The sequence below is a fragment of the Podarcis erhardii genome, assembly GCF_964252035.2.
Source record: "Podarcis erhardii genome assembly, chromosome: 15".
NCBI lineage: Eukaryota > Metazoa > Chordata > Lepidosauria > Squamata > Lacertidae > Podarcis > Podarcis erhardii.
This window is the reverse complement of record NC_138505.1, coordinates 41626427-41646125: the sequence shown is the minus strand read 5'-3', so window position 1 is coordinate 41646125 and position 19699 is coordinate 41626427. Positions and strand designations below refer to the sequence as shown.

The 19699-nt window shown below is 47.0% G+C and overlaps 1 protein-coding gene across 18 annotated transcripts in view; it reads left to right on the top strand.

Annotated features, from left to right (window-relative positions):
- The window catches only part of NCOR2 (nuclear receptor corepressor 2), a 359962-nt gene that overhangs the window by 106368 nt on the left and 233895 nt on the right, over positions 1-19699 (top strand). For all 18 annotated transcript variants that reach the window (XM_081841565.1, XM_081841560.1, XM_081841545.1 and 15 more), the window contains exons 3-4: positions 1188-1315; positions 12175-12349. In XM_081841565.1, the coding sequence (XP_081697691.1) occupies positions 1188-1315; positions 12175-12349 (303 nt within the window). The remainder of the gene's footprint in view (positions 1-1187; positions 1316-12174; positions 12350-19699) is intronic.

Genomic DNA, 19699 nt, shown 5'->3' with positions numbered 1-19699 from the left:
GGGTCCTGAGCTACACCCCTTCTGTGATGTATGTATGATGTTTCTGGGGGTGGTCTGGAATTTGAGGGTGGGCAGTTTGAAAAGTCTACATAAGGGCAGGCACACCTTTATATATATGTTCATAACTATATATAAACAACGTGTCTGAAACCCCATAGAAAAGGTCCTGAACAAATTGACCTCAAATATTTCTCTGCAAGGTCAAAGTGGGAAACCTCCCCATTGTCTCTTTCCTCACAAATCCTGTCTTAAGGGCACATTCAAGATATGAACAGGGTGTGACCTAGATTCAGGAATTAAGTAGTTATAATAACAAAAGAGTGGCCAAAACCCAGATAATGCAATCAGGTAACTTGCCACACATAAGATAAACAACGCATTCAGACTTCTGTTGTAGACTGCCTCTTTTGTGATGTAGGTATGATGTTTCTGGGGGTGGTCTTGGACTTTAGGGCGGGCAATTTAAAATGTCTTTATAAGGGCGGGCACACCTTTGTTTAGGGTCATCCTCCTTTTCTGCGTGTGAGGGGAGCACCCTGTTGCAACAGTTAATAAGGATCAGACTTACTATCTGCTTTGCTTCTCAATATTCTCTAGTTGGTTTCTGTTATTTTCTCCTACCTATAGAGAACCTACAAAAGGACTCTATATGGGCTCTTGGGTACCCGATAAGGGAACAGGAGCAGTTTTTTTTCTTACATCATAAGATTATCTCGCCCCACCAATCTTCCTTTTATTGGTTAAAGAAGGGTGAAAGCAAACATGTTTCTGGTTTTTAGAGGCTGCAGAGGTAAGTTTGAAAAGTTCATGTGTGATACCTGTCAAAAATGAGTGGTGGCATAATAGAAATATATTTTTTGTGGTTTCCAGAGGGGCTTTGGTTTGCTTCAAAGCTTCTTGCTCACCCCTGCCCCCTCCCCCCACGACTGGCAAAACAATGATGCAAAATACCCCAAACAGAATAAATCATAGAAATTATAGAAATTGTTAGATGTAAGCTTGCATAGTGTATGCGGGTCACAAAATGCATATTCCCTTGCTACAGAATCTTTTGAGGGTGTGCTTTTAGTGTGGAGGGCACACAGTCCTATTGTGGGGAAGATTGAGAGTGTGTAAGAGGCAGCTGGAACCTACGTGAAAGCCTCTGCAAATCCTGTCTCTTTTCTCCCCGCTCCCTTTTTGCTCAGGATGTGGGACTCTTGGAGTATCAGCACCATTCCAGGGACTACCCTTCTCACCTCCCCCCTGGGTCTATCTTGCAGCCGCAGCGGAGGAGGCCGTCCTTACTCTCGGAGTTCCAGCCAGGGAATGAAAGGTAAGGGGAGTGCAGGGAGCGGCTGCGTGGGTAGGGCTGTGCACAGAGGGCTGGGGCACCAATATAAGTGGGTCTGTAGGGAAAGGTTGCAAAAATCTTGAAATACAAATTTTTGTGTTTAAACAACCACCACCATCCAAGGGTTAATGCAGAAGTGGCACGAAATGGACCCAAAAATGAACAAACCCAAAATGGGCAGAAAAATAAACTGATCTGTTCATCCAGTACCTTGAAGGATACACAGAACATGGGAACCAGCTCAGAAACCAGCATTTCCTCCTTTTGGAGGATTCTGGAGAATTGTATGAGTGTTGGCAAGGGATGCTTTCAAGTATGGAATCTACCTGGTGAGATCATTTGATTGTGGCCTTTCCCAGCTTTGTGGTCTATGATATCCAGAAAAATATCCACAATATTTCTTGGAAGTGGTTGCCAAAGAGAAGCCGTGGAGTTCCTTCCTTTTTCCATCAGTGGAAGTTTTTAAATATAGACCTGCATAAACATATGTCAAGAGCGGCTCAAGCCTAATTAATCCTTCTTTGGTGCGGCAGTTGTGGACTTAGGTGACCTCTTGAGGCCCTTTCCCACACCCCCACGCTCCCCCTCTTTGTGTTTCTTGGATTTATTGGTAGCTGGAGGCTGCAGTGCTGGTGAGGGCTAGCCACAGCAAATTCCTTTGGCTTTCTCTGGCACCAGAAGCGGTTCCCTCATTTCCCCCTCGCCCTTCCTTCGCCAGAGGAGTGGGGAGGAGCAGCCGTCCATGCAGCTGAGCCCCCCCCCCCCCCCGCAGATTCAAGCTAGACGCATCTGTAAGAGCTTTGGCTGGGTTCCCAGGTTCCGATTGCTTAGCTTCCAGCTGAGGCAGCTGGCTCTTGTGGGCTGGCAGGGGGTGGGGAGGAGCGGCAAGCACAAGGGAGGCCTGTGAATTTGGAGGAGAGGATTCAAGCAAACAGCAAGCACAGACTGCTGCTGTGTCTCTGAGGGGAGGAGGAAAAACGGTTGAGGGCAGGAGGCCAAGCCTGGCATGGACCAGGGCTATCTGTGTCAGGCTGGTTTGCAGCCGATCCTCTACCCCTTGGCGTTAGGTAGAAGAGGGGTGGGAGACCTCAGGCCTAGGGTCTGAATATGGCCCCCCTGGACCCTCTGTCAGACCCTCAGCCATGCATTTGAACCCTCCTTGTGTGTGTTTCACCTGGCTAACGCCACCTGCGTGCCTGGGTGGAGGATAGAGAGGGGTGCCAGTAGGAACAAGCCTGCTGTAGAAAGGTAAAATATATCTGCTCCTCTGCTTGTCTTTGGCCCGGGCACCACTGTCATGTGGCCCTCAGAAGGCTGCTGAGAAAGGAATGTGGCCCCCCCCTGAAGTAGAACAAGCTTGCCCAGCCTGCTGCCCCCAGATGTTTTTTGGTGAATACAACTCCCATCAGCTGTGACCGTTGCCCATGCTGGCTGGCGCTGATCGACGTTGCAGTCCTACAATGTTTGATGGGAGCAGTAGGTTGAGGTGGGAGAACATTCGGAGAGGAATGGATGGTGGTGGTGGTGGGGATTATTACCGACTCACTGCCCATCTGCTGTCTGACGCCCTGAGTGTTAGTTTTTCCTTCCCTTTGTGTGGCATCTTAGTTGAGTGCTTGACCAGAGTACTGTGGAAGGTGCCACCACAATAGCCTCCCTCCAGAAATGGCTGTTAACCGGAAATCTGCTGGAGCCCCGGTTTTCTTTTATTTTCATCCACACCCCGCTTCCTCGCCTGCCTGTCAGTTCTCGTAAGACACTCCTGTTTTTCAAAGCAGCTTACTCACAGTCCTTGGTCTTCTCCTCATCACCAGCACAACAGCGCATTTCCTTCTCATTCCTTCAGCTTCTCCTTTTAGCTGAAATGCTTCTGCTTCTGGAAAGGCAAGAGAGCAACTGAGGGAGGGAGGGAGGGAGAGGAGCTTTTTGATTGATAGCTGGTGGGCTGCTCAGCAGCTCCAGAAATGAACCCCATGTGCCACATGAACAGCGGCTGGGGCCATGGCAGGGGTGAGCAACCTCAGGCCTGGGGGCCAAAAGTTAGCCTTCAAGAATCTTTATCTGGCCCTCAAGGCTCCCCCCCCCCCCCAAGCCACACTCCCTCTTTCCAGGTTACTCCTCTTGCTGGGCTTCCTTCGCATCCTCCATGAATACTTGGCTTGGCTGGAATGGAGGCTAGAGAGAGTGTTTGTGTGTAGCAGCCAGCCTCCTGCACAAAGGTTTCTTGTTGCTCCTCCTCCACTGGCATGTTGCCCCTGGAAGTTTTTCCAGAAGAGAATGTGGCTCCTGGGCTGAGAAAGGTTCCCCGGCCCAGGCTTCAGCAGAGCCGGCCCACCCATGAGGCAAGGTGAGGCAACCGCCTGAGGCAGCAAGATCCTCAAGGCAGCAGATCTGGATGTCAGTCTTTCTTTCCTCCTTGTTCCTGGTGTGGAACTTCCCTCACTCCTTCCCCTCACCTTGGGCTGCGCTGTCTGTTTTTTGACAGCAAAGGCCACTATTTGTGCTCCAAGATCTCTCCCAACATTTCTCCTGAACACTACAAAATCACTCCTGGCAAGTTTGTCATGCTCTGCAGTAAATGAAGCTTTCACAGCGATCTACATAACAATGTGTTTCGCAGTTATGATCCCTTGAGGTTCTGAAGCTCACAATGCCCTCTAAATACCACCCGTTGCATGTTCCAAAGGCTTTGTGAAGGCAAAAAAGGGGGTGAAATCAATTATCCAAGTTCTGTTTGGCAATAGGCAGGTATGGCGAACCCTCCAGCCTCTCCAAGCCTTGTTCTTCAGCCCTCTGGCCCCTCCTTAGGACTGCTGAGTCAGAACCCTCACTGGCCCTGCTTTGCCCCTTCATTGCCTGGATGGATGATAGAGATGGGTATGAGCCGAAACTAGCCCAATGTCCCGAGTTAAAAGTTGCATGCTTTGCTCAGCCGACTTCTGCCTCTGGCCTTGCCCACCATTGGCAGGTTGCTTAGAAGAAAACTCTGCCCTTGAGTTCCCTGCCCTGTGGTCGAAGGAGACTCAAATCGGAGAGGCTCTCCCAGTCTGTCTGCTGGTGGGCCACTTCACGCTGCAGAGTAGTGGAAGAATGTTGTCCCCACAGGCCCAACATGACGTCACATGTGCGTGCCTAGTGGATATTCGGCTGCTTCTTCCTGAGCTCAGAGCCAAGTCATTGCCCATGTAACGGCCAGCTTTGGGGCTTGTTCTGAGTTATTTTTATATTCCAGAATCTGTGTTGTCTGCCTTGCTGCCTGCCTCCTCCCTCCCTGTTTGTCAGGTTCCACGTCTGCTTGCATGTTCTTTGGCCTTCAGATCAGGCTCCTTCTAGGAGGAAGGGCAGTTGCTCAGTGGTAGAGGAGATACAGATCCCAGGTCAGCCTTCAACATCTCCAGGTGGATTTAGAAAAGATTCCCTTCTGGAAACCTTAGAGAATTATTGTCAGCCAGTGTTGACAATACAGAACTAGATGGAATAACAATCTGATATAAGTCAGCTTTCTATTTTTTTCTTTAATTTTTTAATTGATAATATTTTAATTAAACAAAATTTAGTAGAAATAAAAAGTAAATACAGAAGAAAATGAAATTAAAGGTATATTATATACTATACATGCAAACAACTTGAATTCCATATATGCTTGTTTAGTATACAGGTATTGTCAGGGAACTGCCATCGGAACAGGGGAGGGAGGGAGGGATGCAGGGGGGCATTGGGATACAGAGAACTTCCAAAACTCCTGAGGAGCAGTTCCTCTTCCATCGGTGGGGAAAGCCACACCTCTAGTGGAGAAGAGGGGAAAGGGCTTGAGGATGCTGCGGAGAGCCCCAGTGCCTCACCTAGCCAGGCTGGCCAGGAGGGACACACGCCACTTCCGTCACCCAGCTTGCGCAGAGGGGTAAAACACAAGGAGGGGAGGCGGAGGCTTGGGGTGCCTAAGTTCTTATGTAAGGGGAGAAGGGCGACTCCCAGATTCTGCAAGTGACTAAGATGGACATGAACTCTGTGTATCTGCACTGTAAATAGTTTTCACAATAAAAACCTGTAAAAGACAGGTTTGGAGTCCTGCCTGGTTACTTGCGAGCAACCACCAGCTGCATCTGGCAGGTATATAATGTTATCATCCAAATACATATATGGTTATTTATAACCTATTATATTTTTTTATAAAAGCTTTCCAAATATTGTTATATTTTTCCGTAGAAAGGCTACATCTGTAAGCAAGTTGTTCATACATTGCGAGTGCTGTCATATGTTCAATCCATTGTCTAAAGGGGGCCATAGATTTATCTTTACTGTGCCTCAATACCAGCCTTTTTGCCATAGTAAGGCAGCTTTCTGTGACTCTAGTTTCTAAGGATCACATCCTGCAAGCACATCACTGGTTTTTTTTAGGGGAGTGGGTGGGTGTTGGCTGCTTCCACTTTTGCTCCAATCCTGCTCTGAAGGGATTTTATTATTCAGACCCTCAGGCTGAAAAGTGATCCTGCCTCCATGCCTTCTGTGTGTCTCTGAAGCTGTTAACCAGGGGCCAGACTGCCTGCATCCAGCACCAATGCCTTCCAAATCTGGTAGTAGTATTCAAGCACACAGTCTCTCGCCTGCAGTTAAATTGGTGCAGTCCTTGAAGATCTGTGCCATATTTTGCTTGTGGAGCCGTGCAAGTTGTCCCTGAGGCACTTTTATCTGGAGTTGTGAGGCATTTAACCTTGCAACACCTAGACAGTGCTTTACCACTAAGCTATGCCTTGCCACACCTCTTCTGTTGTTTGTGGGCCATTTTCTGGAAGGTTTCCCCTGCAGCGTGTGTGCCGTGGGCCCCGCCAGCTGGGACAAATGAGCTTTGAAAAGTTATTTTAAGATCTCCTTTTTGTACACGTTGTACCACAATACTTGCAGAGGAATGTGCTGGCAATCTTGCTTCTTTTCTTTGTCTGATCACCGCCCCAAGGCATATTTCTAACATCCTAGGCTGTCCCTGAACCGTTCAGAAATGGTGTAGTGTTGCCCAGGAATATTTGAAGTGTGCCCTCGAAGCATCAAGATTTGCAGGCCCAATGCAAGGTGCTCACGTTGGTGTCTAGGCCCCAAATGTCTGAAAAGCTGCTTCCATGGCCCCACAGAGACCCTCTTGAGTGCTAAGATCAGTGGAGGGTTTTTTCTTGGGAATACTGCCACCTTCAGAAGTGTCAGGAATGGCTGCCTGGGACAGGGCTTTCTCTGTGGCAACCCCCAAGTTGTGGAGCTCCTTCCCCAGAGAGGTGCATCAAGCACCTTTGGGGCATAGTTTTTGCCGTATTCTGAAGATGCAGATCTTTACCCCAGCCTTTGACAGTTAAGGTATTTCTGTTTTTGCTTAATTTGTACCTTGCTGCTGTTGTTTGAAATGGTTTTGCATTGTATTTTTACAATTGTATACAAACGGTTTTACAATTGGAAGCATGATTACATTGCAGTGGCCTCTTCTGGGACCTCACAGTGGAGGGTGGGTAAGAAAGCATATAAGTAAATATATTAATGTAGCAAAAGGACTAGAATTGCATATATTTTCCCTTAAAAGTTGGTGTAGATCACAGCAGAATGGTCTTCAGTGTTCAGGTGTAAGCTTTATGCTACAAAAGGGTAGGGCCCCCTTTTAAGAAAGGGAGTGCCCAGGGAACATCACCATCGGAAGGTGGGCTGGAGAAAGCATGGTGTGCCTTGCTGAGTCAAAACAAGTTGATGCTGGTCCTCCAGCTCAAAATGTGAATGTGGGTTTTGGCATGTTTTCCATTTTAGATGGAGAACCTGTGGCCCTCTAGACTTGCTGGACTGTAGCTTCTACCATCCCTGATGCATTGGGACATGCTGGCCAGCAGGACTGATGATGGGTTGGCATTCAAAAACACCTGTTGTACACTTTGAGCCACACCTGCAGTCCTTCAGCCTGCCTCTGCCTGCTCATTTTGCTTTAGGTGGAGTTTTCTTGTAGTTCACCGCGCTGTAGAAACAATATGTAAATCTGGTGGCCCTCTGAATGTTGATGGATTCCAACTCCTGTGATCCCTGACTATTGACCTCGCAGGCTGGGGTTTATATGGGGGTCGGAGTCTTAACAGCATCTGGAGGGACATCCCTGGCTTTTTATGCTTTTCTTTCACTGCCATGTAGAAAACCAGCAGGAAACACTTCACATATATTTATCTCAGCTGGCAGCCCTTCTGCAAGTATCATTATCTGTATGTTTGCAGTATTATTACCCCCATATGGCAGATGGAGGGCCTCTGGTAGAAAGCGGGAGGCTTGCTGAAGGCCACCGAAGGAGATTGGAAGCAAGTGGGCTCGGAGACTTTGGAGCTTGAACACGGAAAGTTCAGGTTGCAGGCCGGAGTCATGCAGCTACCCAGGACTATTTTTCCATAGGCCTCACAACCCACTGCAGGCCCAAAGGGGTATGGAACCTTTTTAATAGGCAAGCAACATTTGTTTTATAAAGACTGCTTTTCATGCTAAAAACACAAAGAAACAAAACCATGCCTCCCAATGCAGTTTATGAACTTTATATCCACCAGTGCACAATACAACATAATAGCAAAACATTGAGTTCATTCAAGCAATATTCACATTTGGTACTAACAATACAGTAACAGTAACCTAGCATAACATTAATAATCAGGATAGCACCTACAGCCCAACTCCTAAATTTGCCCACAAAGGCTAAATGATAGGTCTTTGAGGCTTGTTTAAATATTTGGAGGATGGGGCTTGCCTGGGCTCACTCAAAATAAATCTTTGCAGTTACGTGGCCACCACTGAGAAGACCATGTTCCCTGTTCCTCTCAGAACAAAATCTCTTGATTGGCCAGATCTGATATAAATACTTTCTCTCTTACCCAGCCAGCAGATTTCAAAACAGGCAAATTGCCAGAAAAGCAAGGACAAAACTCACCCGTTGCCTTTTTTAGTGGGGGGATAACTCTTCAGACAGTGGTAGTGCACACACTGGTGTGGCAGAAGAGGGTGGCCAGTGTGGTGGGAAGATTCAAGGACAATCAAGGAAACACATGAACATTTCAGTGTAGTATAATATATTAAAAAAAAATTATTTGTAGAATATGGATAGATATATTTTCAAAATGTGAGCAAGAGCATCAAGTGATACTGAGGACAACCCTAGTTGTGTTTTCCAATGTATTTCTTTTCAATGAAATATTTTGTGTGGCCCAGAGAAGAAAGTTTGAGAACCACTGTCTTAGGTGAATAGATCACTCTCCCCCCTCACTCAACACTGTGCAACCAGCTTAGCACATTCTCACCACCTCCATTACTTCCCCAGGCACTGAATGTTTTTGTTGCCAACAGAACAGTATTCCCTGCTTTCAGCATTTCATAGAACCATAAAATTTTAGAGTTGGAAGGGACCTTGAGGGTCATCTAGTCCAGCCCCCTGAAATTCAGGCTCCATCTTCTAACTCCGGGAACTGACCTCAGTTGGAGGACCCCGCACTCCCCCTCTCCCGCACCCTGGTTTGGGAAACCCACCTGGCCTAGATTCAGGCTTAACCACCCTCAGCCCTAGCCTAGCCTTGTTCAGTGGTGCGGCACAGCAGTCTTGGACTGTGGACTGCATGGTCCTGCAGGAATGTTTTTTCAGCCAGACAGCTGCATGCCCTTCTGGACAACCTTCCAGCAGCAGGTGGAGCCAGGGGCCACATATGTAAATTTTTTATTTATACACTTGGCTAGTTTCCTTATATGCTCATGCACCCCTCTCTGTCCTCCGCTGAGATGAGCTTGAGACAGCTCAGTTGGTAGAGCATAATACTTTTAATCTCAGGGTTGTGGGTTCGAGCCCCACCTTGGGCAAAATATTCCTGCATTACAGGGGGTTGAAATAGATGGCCTGTGTGGTCCCTCCCAACTCTGCAATTCTAAGCAAGAGGCATTATCACAGCTCAGGAGCCCAAAAGCAAACAGGGAGGGTGTGCATCTGGGGAAGAGGTGTCACCTGGGGAGAGTCCCAAGGACCAGCTACAGGGAGCCTGAGGGTCCCCACACATGTCTTATGGGGAGGTCTTATTTAGGTGGCATTTCCACCTTTTGAGGGATGCGGGTGGCGCTGTGGGTTAAACCACAAAGCCTAGGTCTTGCCGATCAGAAGGTCGGTGGTTCGAATCCCCGCGATGGGGTGAGCTCCCATTGCTCGGTCCCTATTCCTGCCCACCTAGCAGTTTGAAAGCACGTCAAAGTGCAAGTAGATAAATAGGTACTGCTCCGGCGGGAAGGTAAACGGCATTTCCGTGCACTGCTCTGGTTCGCCAGAAGTGGCTTAGTCCTGCTGGCCACATGACCCGGAAGTGTACACTGGTTCCCTCGGCCAGTAAAGTGAGATGAGCGCCGCTACCCCAGAGTTGGCCACGACTGGACCTAATGGTCAGGGTCCCTTTACCGTTACCACCTTTTGAAGGAAGTGACGTAAGCCAGTCCTGATTTGTTTGGAGGGGGCACATCCTGATCATTCACCTGAGTGGGGCCCCGAAATTCTGCCCTAAAGCAGAACGTTGCAGTTATTCCAGTTCATGCCTTCTTTGCCCCACTCATTCCACCATCTTTCACTCTACCTGAATACCCAGGGTGGGTAGGTGGGTACAGTTGTATCTGCATAGTCACTTCAGAAAAATTCAATATATGGATAGAGAGTTCATTATGTGTAGTGCTTTTCTGAGGGGAGTGGGGAAGATTAATCATTAGACTTCCGTCTTGAGGAAAGAAATGGAAGCTGTAACAAATGGCTGTACATGTAAATTTGCCCTGTGCATTTTTGCCTCCACCCATAGTAGTAAAGGCAAGGCAGTTTGTTTTCAAAAGAGGTTTGGGTAGGTTTGTGAGTCATTCTTCCTTGGAGCTGGTCGTTGTTAAGGGTTCCTCACCCACTTTTAATTCTGTTTTCTTTATCTTTTTTCTTTTCCCCTTCCTGGCAATTAAGGTTTTGAAGCATTTGTCCCATGGTAACGAGAAGTATGGTCCTTTTGTCAAAAACGATACATTCTGTGCACGTTAATAAGCCTACGTTTGCTTGCAGCCCTCCGAAGCAGACGTGCGGAGTGTGTTGAGAGGGGAAAGCTTAATTGCGATTCTTATTGAAAGCAATTAATCCTCTTGATTGAGGGGTTGGGAAGATGGTGGTGGGTTGGGGCTGGGGAGACGAGCTGGTAGCACTTGCAGTGCTAATGCCAGATGGGATGCCACAATAGGTTTACCAGATTTAAGATGCAGCCAAATAGGTTTGTGAAGGGGTTTCTCCTCTTCATCTCCTGTGGTCACCTTTTGGTCATAGAATCATAGAATTGTAGAGTTGGAAGGGACCCTGAGGATCATCTCGTTTTAGTCCAATACCCTCAATGTGGGAATGAATATGCAGCTATCCCATATTGGGATCGAACCTGCAACCTTGGTGTTATCAGCCCCATGTGTCCTGATGCTGTTGGACTCCCAGCAGTCCCAGCAACATAACAAGGGCAACAGCTAAGTATGGCTAGTATGATTATTTCTCAATTGTTTCTCACAAGCCACAAGGCATCCTCAAGTGGTTTACAATCACCCAGGAGTATCTGGAGGGCCACAGGTTCCCAGTTTCCCCTCTACAACGACTCTTGAGGGCAACTGGATGCTTGAGGGTGGTTTGGGGGGGTGGGGTTCAGCTTGTGCATCCCCACTGACTAAAGGAGGGAAGCTCCAGGGAGACTAGGACATTGGTTATGAGACTCCCTTGCACCCACTGGGTGAGAGAGGATCAGCTGATATTTTCTGGCACCAGGGAAAGCTTCCCGACCACAGTGACTTTTTTCCATGGCCCACAACTGGGCCTGGCAGGGGGTGACACCTGATCCAGATCGTGATTACAAAAGGGAATCCAGGTGGGACTTCTTTCCCTGGGAAAGCTCTGCAATGGCCAAGGGAGGCTGAGACTTCAAGCTGAGGGAAATGGTATGCTGTGCAGACTTGGGAGGAATGGATTCAAGTTGCCTTCTGCCCTAGGGATATATGGCAGGCCTACCTCAAGGAGCTGTTTTGAAGATGCTTGCTAGGAATACAACAGAGGGCTTAGCAAACGGGAAAGATTCAGCATAGTGATGAATAGTGTGTCAGGCACTCAGGTTGAAAGACTGAACGAGAATCAAACAATGAAACCAAGAAGGGGCGGGTGAGGGAAGTCAAATAAAATTATAGTTTTAAAATCTGTTGATGATGCTTTTGTTGTTACTTTTGGAAAATTTAATAAAATGTTCTCAAAAAAGAAAGAAAGAAAGAAAGAAAGAAAGAAAGAAAGAAAGAAAGAAAGAAAGACTGTCAAGCACCTGAGGCGACAACAGAAAGCCCAGAGGCAAAATGGCAGATACTCAGCCTTGTTGGGTGGTGCAGGAGAGATGATAGTGTGGTGTGTGAGGGTGTTTCTTCTTCTTCACAGGGTTTGCTTACTGAGGAACAGCAGCAGATCTGGGAGTCTTTAGAGTGAGGCCGTATACAAATTCAGTCAATGAATCTATTAATAGCAGGCAGTGCCATAGGATCGGCTGTGTGCCCTCGTGTGATCCTTAGGACTGAGAGGATTCTGGGAGGGTGTGCGGACGTCTCAGCCTGAACTGCTCACAGTTCCCTTTTCCGGCTAGTGGGAAAGCTGCAGGAAACTGCCCTTCACCAAGGCTCCTAGCCAGGACCCAGCACTACCTGTCACAGCACTCATAATTCCTGTGCCCCTTTCTTTTGCTTTCTCTGGACTGCAGGTGTTACTCTGCATCCCAGGACTAAGGCTGCCTTGTGGCCCTGTAACGGATCCTTTCTTTTTGCCTCCCCATCAGGTCGCAGGAGTTGCACGCCCGAGCTGAGTCACATTCCTACCTCTCTGACCTGAGCAAACAGTCGGAAATTGAGTTCATTGAGACGAAACGGCCCCGGCTGGAGCTGCTGCAAGAGCCTTTGCTGAGACATTCACCTCTGCTCAGTCAGCAGGGAGGGACGGAGGATCTCTCCAAGGTAAGCCAAGGAGCCAGGCACACGCAGTACAGTACATGTTGGTTTTGCGATGAGGAAAAGGAGGAGGAGGAGGAGGTGGCTGGGAAAAATACAAGGGGCAACTTGAAAACTGTCTGTGTGGTCTGCAATATTCTAGCTGTTTGCAATATGCAGCCAGCAAATGGATTTTTAGAACTCTCACCTCTGCTGGTCTGAGAGGCTGGTTCAGAGGAACTAAAATGCTGGCGTTGTCTTCACCTTACATGGGCCCACTGGCTGAACGCTTTGCAGCGTAAGGGCCTGACAGGCACCCCAGAATGCACCGAACACCTTGCAGATCCCACAAAGTTCTGCTTTGCCAAACAGAAGGATTTGCAACGTTAATGGATTTGTCTGCAATATTGTCTGCAGGGAAAGCCAAGGTTTCTGGAAGCTGGATGAACAGGAGGGCTGCTGGTGTAAGTGAACTGAAGGACAAAGGGTGGCAGAAAGACGAGAGAGCAGAGTAGTGGGTTGGGAAGCAGGAATCTGGGGAATGGAAAGCAGTGGTGTGGTGCAGTGGGTAGAGGTTCCTTTCCTTCTGTCAGCTGAGACATTCACTCACTGATCAGCTATTGCCTCTCAGTGTGAATCCATCTTACAGAGTTTTTGTGAAGATTTTGCTTCAGTTTTGCTTTTATTAGTATTTTGTATTCTAATTTTGTATTTTTCTGTAGTGAAGTGCCTCAGGATCTTCAGATTTAAATAATAATAGCAACAATAACAACAACAACATGGGCTAGCCTTATGCACACTGCCCTGAGCTCTTTTCAGAATGAGTGGGATACAAGTCGGTTGAGTTGAGAGAAAAAATAGGTGGAGGGAAAGGATGTCTGAGGGAAAGGAGGATGGGGAAGAAGCTGGGAAGGAGTGTGTAGAAGCACAGAAGGCAAGGAGCTCCCAGGGCTATAAAAGAAGTGGGGAGGGTTTCATAAGGGGCAGGGTATTGCATGTGGATTTGAATAAACAATTTGGCTGCAGGCAGTGATAGCCCTGCACCAGCATATTGGACTATAGGCTGTTCTATGTCCCTTTCAGACTGAGTGTTGGATGCTCAGTTGCTGAGGCCTTGAATTTGGCTGCAGTTTTGGCTTTGGAAAAGCATGCTCTGAACTACAAATGCTTGGCACAAACCTCAGTTGCCAATGTTGTTTTTCTATGGCGGTCTGGGTGGGCTATAATCGTTCTCCGAGTGAGTTGTAATATATTTATGTGTCCACCCTGTGGGGTGGACTTTTGGCCTTGTATGATCTACTTGGTCTTTTACTAGGTCTTTTACTAGGACCTAGAGGTATAATAATAATAATAATAATAATAATAATAATAATTTATTATTTGTACCCCGCCCATCTGGCTGGGTTTCCCCAGCCACTCTGGGCGGCTTCCATAGAAACCAAAAAACACTAAAATATCACACATTAAAAACTTCCCTGAACAGGGCTGCCTTAAGATGTCTTCTGAATGTCAGGTAGTTGTTTATCGCTTTGACATCTGATGTACACCAGCTAGAGCCAGATGCAAAGTAGTGGGGTGTGGGGGTGTGCATGCATGCGTAGTTAAGAAAGAAGGTGCCTCTGATCAGTACCAGAAATGAGACCTTAATCTTCTATCCCAGCTCCACTCCTGGTTTTTCTCTAAGGCTTTCTTAACTTAAAGCAGTCTAATTTAGATTTAGACCACAGATTTTGCTGGGAATAATTTATGCATCATCTTCAACCTTTTTGGGCCTATGGGCAAATTTGCAAACTGGAGAAGCTTGTTGTGGGTACCATACACACATCACAAACACCCCCCCCCCATTGCATTATGTTCTGTTGGCTGCAGCAGCCAACAGCCTAATTTCAGCAAGGGTATTTCGTGATAACTACAGAAGGCCTAGTTGGTGACTCCTGCTCTGTAGATTAAGCTGCTTTGTCTTCTGGCTTGGTGCAAAGCTTGGGCATTCTCACTCCCTGGGCAATATCCCAGTTCAAGAACAGATTCCAGCCAGGCAAAATCATTTGAGTGGATGGTGGAGCAGAGCGAGTGAGAGATCGTGGCCTGAGGAAATAAGCATAGTCTGGGGAGTGGACGTGACTGGGGTGAACATAGGAGCATAGGAAGCTGCCTTATACAGAGTCAGACCATTGCGGGTGGCGAAAATGACAACACAAAAAATCTTGTTTGGGAGGGCAGCTGGGAAGGACATAGAAAACTTTACTGGCAGAATTTAGCCCACAGAATTCTTCATAGTCATTCCAGAGGTGTAAGGGAATACCTTAAGCCCCATCTGCACTATACATTTGAAGCCTTATTATGCCACTTTAATTAGCCATGGCTTCTCCCAAAGGATCCTGACAAGTGTGGTTTGTTAAGGGTGATGAGAGTCACTAGGAGACCCCCTATTCTCTTCACAGAGCTACAAATGGTTTAATGACCAGTCCCGCTTCCCAAGGAACTCTGGGAATTGTAGCTCTGTAAGGGGAATAGCAGGCTACTGACAGCTCTCAGCACTCTTAGCAAACTACTACATTTCCCAGGAGTCTTTGGGTGGGTAAAAGCCATGACCATTTAAAATGGCATGTTGCTGCTTTAAACTATAGTGTGGATAGGGTCTTACTGAGCAGTATATCTGCTTTGCCTGGCCGGTGTGTGGAGCTGTGCTCTTGCCCTTTGCTAATGAGGGATTTTTGCAAAATCAGGCAGCTGAGAAATGGCTATTCCCGCCCCTTCCTTCTCCTGGGTCTCTTGTATGTTGCAGGGATTAAGCAGGCATGGGCTCTGTCCTCCCCCACTGTCCACACTCACACTCAATGGGTCTGGGTCATGCAGTTCTTAATGGAACTGGCTGAATCCTGCGTTAGACTTTAGCAGGCCTCCCAATTGGCAAGGGCCTAATATCTAAATGAGTGATCTAGCTCTGGTGCTGGTGGTGGTGAGGGGGGTTGTAGCTCTTTGAACAGAGACAGTAAATGTGTGTGCTAACGCCACAGCTGCCAGCTCCTTAACCATCACCACCTGTTGGCATCTGTCTGTCTCGTGAGACAATGGAGTATGCCTCTGTGGGTGAAGTCAAGCCATGTTGTTCTTGCTGCTCCAGCAGCACCAAGAAATCTTTCTGGGACCTGGTGTGTATGGAGGTCCTGGGCTGCCTAGACGTCTTGGCCTCACTGACATGGTCCAGAGGAAAGCAGAGGAAGATGTTTGTTTGACACCAGCTTGGCTGCAGGAGTTGTCAGAAGGAGGCATACAAGGCGTCATCCAGCTGTCTTACGGACTCCACTCTGGATTCATTCCTTAGCATTTCCTTCTCCCAAATATGTCCCATCACTACCAGGTTGGGAAGAAATGGAGGAGTTTGCAGAGGCAACAACATTTTCCATCATTTTTAAAAAAGAAAAGGAAAAAGTCACCACTGTGAGAGACGGAGAGAAAGAAACCTGTGAGATAGCCACTGTTGTTGAGTGGGGTACATACAGAGATCTTAAAGGGGGGGGGGGGGCAGGGAACCAAAAATGAAAAGAAGAAGAAGAAATTAAAGAGTATGTAACAGACTTGCTAAACTATTATCAACTTAATGCTCTGTTTAAGGCAGACAAAAATATGGTTTTGCAGACAAACAATCACAATTTGAAAAGGAGTTATTAGGATTGAAGGTAAAAACTTTTTAAAAATTATAATTTATTATTAGAATGGGAAACGAAGGAAGAGTTTCTTAAGTCATCCATGATCAGCTGAGCTAGGGATGTGGGACATAATATTGACCTAAGCTTATGGAAACAATTTTGGAAAAACAACTTGAAGTTTACTGCCTGTTACACTTTAAAAGAAAACTATCTTAAGATGATTCATAGGTGGTATTTAACTCCCAACAAATTGGCAAAGATGTTCAAAGCAGAGAGTGATAAATGTTGGGAACGTAGAGAGAGTGTAGGAACATTCTACCATGTGTGGTGGTCTTGTAGGGTTATTAAAGATTACTGGGAATTAATCCATAGCAAACTGGGGGAAAAATGTTTAAAAGCTCTTTTCCTAAAAACCCAGAAGCTTATCTTCTGGGTATAATAATGACAGAAGACACAAGTAAGTCTTATTGATGTATGCAACCACAGCCACACGGATTTTACTTGCACAAAAGTGGAGAACAGACGTGATTCCAACAAAAGAAGAGTGGCATAATAAGCTGCTGGAATATGCGGAACTAGTGGGTAGGACTAATAGAAACAGATGAAAAAGAACTTAAAGAGGATTGTGTGTTATATATGAAAAATTATTATACTAAGACAATCAACCTAGCAGGGTGATTATAATTCAGCAGCGCAGGTTATAACATTAGATAAAGAGAAGTAGAGAGGAAAATTTAGAAGAAGAGGAAGACGTGGATAGTTTGGGAATAGGGAGGAAACCATGGAAGGCGTGGATGGGAAGTATATGAAAAAAAATTTTTTTCCTTAATCTTTTTTGAATGCAACAGTTGTTGTACTAATGAAGTACCGGATGCACCGGACAATAGGATGCACCTTGTTTTAGAGGGGGGAGAACAAGAAAAAAAAATTCTCCCCCTCTCTGCCCAGCGCCCCTTCAGCGAAGCGGCAGGAGGCGCTGTGCAGAGAGCGGGAGAATGTTTTCCCGCTCTAAAACAAGGTGCCATTTAAGGTGCGTTCAGGCACCGACCCCTCTCGCTCTCCAGGCTTCAGGTTCCTTTCGACCTGCTCTTTGGGGCTGGCGGGGGGAAGGTCAGGGAGCAGCGGAAAGGCGCAGCGGAGAGGCTCCTTCCATAGCTGTGCGTCACCTCTCCAGCCGGGAGAGGGTAGCGGGGCTATGGCGTCTTTGCTCCATAGGACGCACACACATTTCCCCTTCATTTTTGAAAGGAAAAAAGTGCGTCCTATAGAGCGAAAAATACGGTACATCCACATTAACAGCAAACGAACAAATAAAAAGAGATAGCCACAGGCTTGTGGGTGAAAGAAACAGTGTGATATCATAGGATTAAAGGGAGCCAACTTAAGTCTGTGATTTATTTCTCCTCCTCTCAGACACAATATTGTTATTTTCATTCTGAATGCTTACATTTGGGGGGAAAGCAGTGAAAATACCAAGTGGCCATTCCCTTGGCAACAGTAGCTTTGTGCACTGGGGCAGGTGGAGAGCTGTTTCCCATTCTCCTCCGCAAAGAGATCATGGTTGTTTCCTGAGGAGAAGGCTGTGAGGCAGGAGGGGCTGGCCTTTGGCCGTGCTGCCGGACTGCATGGTTCCTGCCAGTTAGCCCAGCACGGAGGCAAAGCAACACAGGCTTCAGAGACGTTACCTCGTCTCTGTAACTTCACAGATTCCACTTCTTGCTTCAACAACAAAACAAAACAACCAAGGTGGCTAAAATGAAGTAGTGCAGGCCTGAACAGTGTGGTATTGTAGTGGAGTGAGGAGATTAAAAAGTGGCCTGTGCTTAGCTGTACTTTCCCTTCAGGGAGCAGATCCCAAGCATTTTATTTTCAGTGGAGAACTGTTTGTTTTATTTTGCTGTTTTTCCCACTGGTGGTCCTCTGTTTCTGTTTTGTTATACAGTGTTAGGGAAGCTCAGGCCCAGGCCTCCCCCTGGCCCTTGGGATGTTTCCGCAGGACACACAACATCTGTTAACTTATGGAACTCATTGCCGCAAGATGCAATAGTTCACACTGACCTAGATGAGGTGGCTTTACCATCTAATTTGTATGACTATCAGTGGATATTAGTCACGATGGCTAAATGGAACCCACATTCCCAAAGGCAGTATATCTGTCAATAGGGAGCAACAGTGACCAAAGGATGTTGCCTTCCAGTCCTGCTGGTTGGCTTCTTGAAGCATCTGTTAGTCCAGAATGCTGGGCAAGACAGGCTTTTAAGCTGATCCAGCAGGGCTCTTGTTAATGCCCTACCTTTCCCCCTATAATTCTGATATTGATTTACAAGTTATGCCATGCAATGATTTTACAATTGAAAGTGATTCATACAACATACTGATCTTCAATTTTCAAGTGTGCTGTTGTTTGTGAGAAGAGGTTAGGGACATTATAGTGGGGGCCACAAAGGAAAAAGGCAGAAAGAACCCAGATCCGTAAAATATATTTTGAGTTTGAAAAGGTTGAAGGCTTCTGATCTTATGAGTCTGAGAGGCTGGGCTTTCTTGTTCTGTTTCCCATCGGCTGTCAACTACGTATTTTATTGAGAGATGCCAAAGACGAGCGGAATCCTGGGAATTTATTCACCTGGTGCTGTGCTGTGTGTCTGCCCGCTACTTGGATGCAGCTTTTAGAAGTGATCTTCTGCCGCTTTCTGCTCCTTGCCTTTTTGATTGACGCTTATAGCCACTGTTTAAATTACCTTTCAAGCTGTAACTGTGGCAAGAGACCCCCCTTCCTCGTTAAGGCTGGCTGCTTCTTCTTAGCAAGCCCAGCTCATCATTTACATAATTAGACCTTTCTGTTCTGTTCCATCAATATTACAAGGTGACACCTCACCCTGTCTGCTCTGGGTGAAAGTGAATCCCTTAACTTCATGGATTCTACCTCTGTAATTGGAAGAAATGTTGTCTCTCCCTTTCTCTCCCTCTTCCCCTCTTCTCCTTCTGATGAGAAGCTTTGCTGAACTACACCAACAGGATGATGGCTTCAGCATCTCATTCAGCTGAAAAATAAGTGCATCCTTAAGGCATGATAATAAGGCGGCTGAAATGCCAGAAGGCAAGGAGATACAAAATTATACTCTACCTTAAGTTGCCAACAGTTTTTGCACAAGCATTGGAGAAGCCAGGGTTGAGGAAGGTGTTCTGAGCTTGAGGGCCCCGTTCCCTTCTGGGGCCCACATGCCTGTGCTGGGTGGGGTCAGAGGCAAAAGTGTGTAGAGCAATGAATTTCCATTTCCCCCTTGTGCAGTAGGCTTGTGAGTACGAAAGAGATCTTAATTCAGGCCAGCACAGGGTCCAGAAGTTGTGATTCCAAAGAATACAAGTAAGGCAGGAGATTTGGAGCTGAGCAGGAGCAATGAAGATGTCCCAACAGTTGTGGTGCCCCCCAGCCCACTTTTTAAAGCCAAGGCACAGCAAGCTCACTCGGGAGACTTTCTTGCTTTACGGGAATGTTCCGTCTGAGTGGATTCCAACCTCCTCTCCAGGTGGGATGGTGGAGAGAGTGGCAGTTCACTCTCTTTTGATACTTTGAGTCAAAATAGGAGAACTGCCATCTTCCATTACTAGATGCTAGCCTCCCCCCCCCCAACTCTGCTTCATCTCCTTCCTCCTCCTCCATGTTGAGCTGCCAAGCCATGCCAGGTCCTGATGAAGCTAAGGGGCCCATGGGGGCTCTTTCTTATGT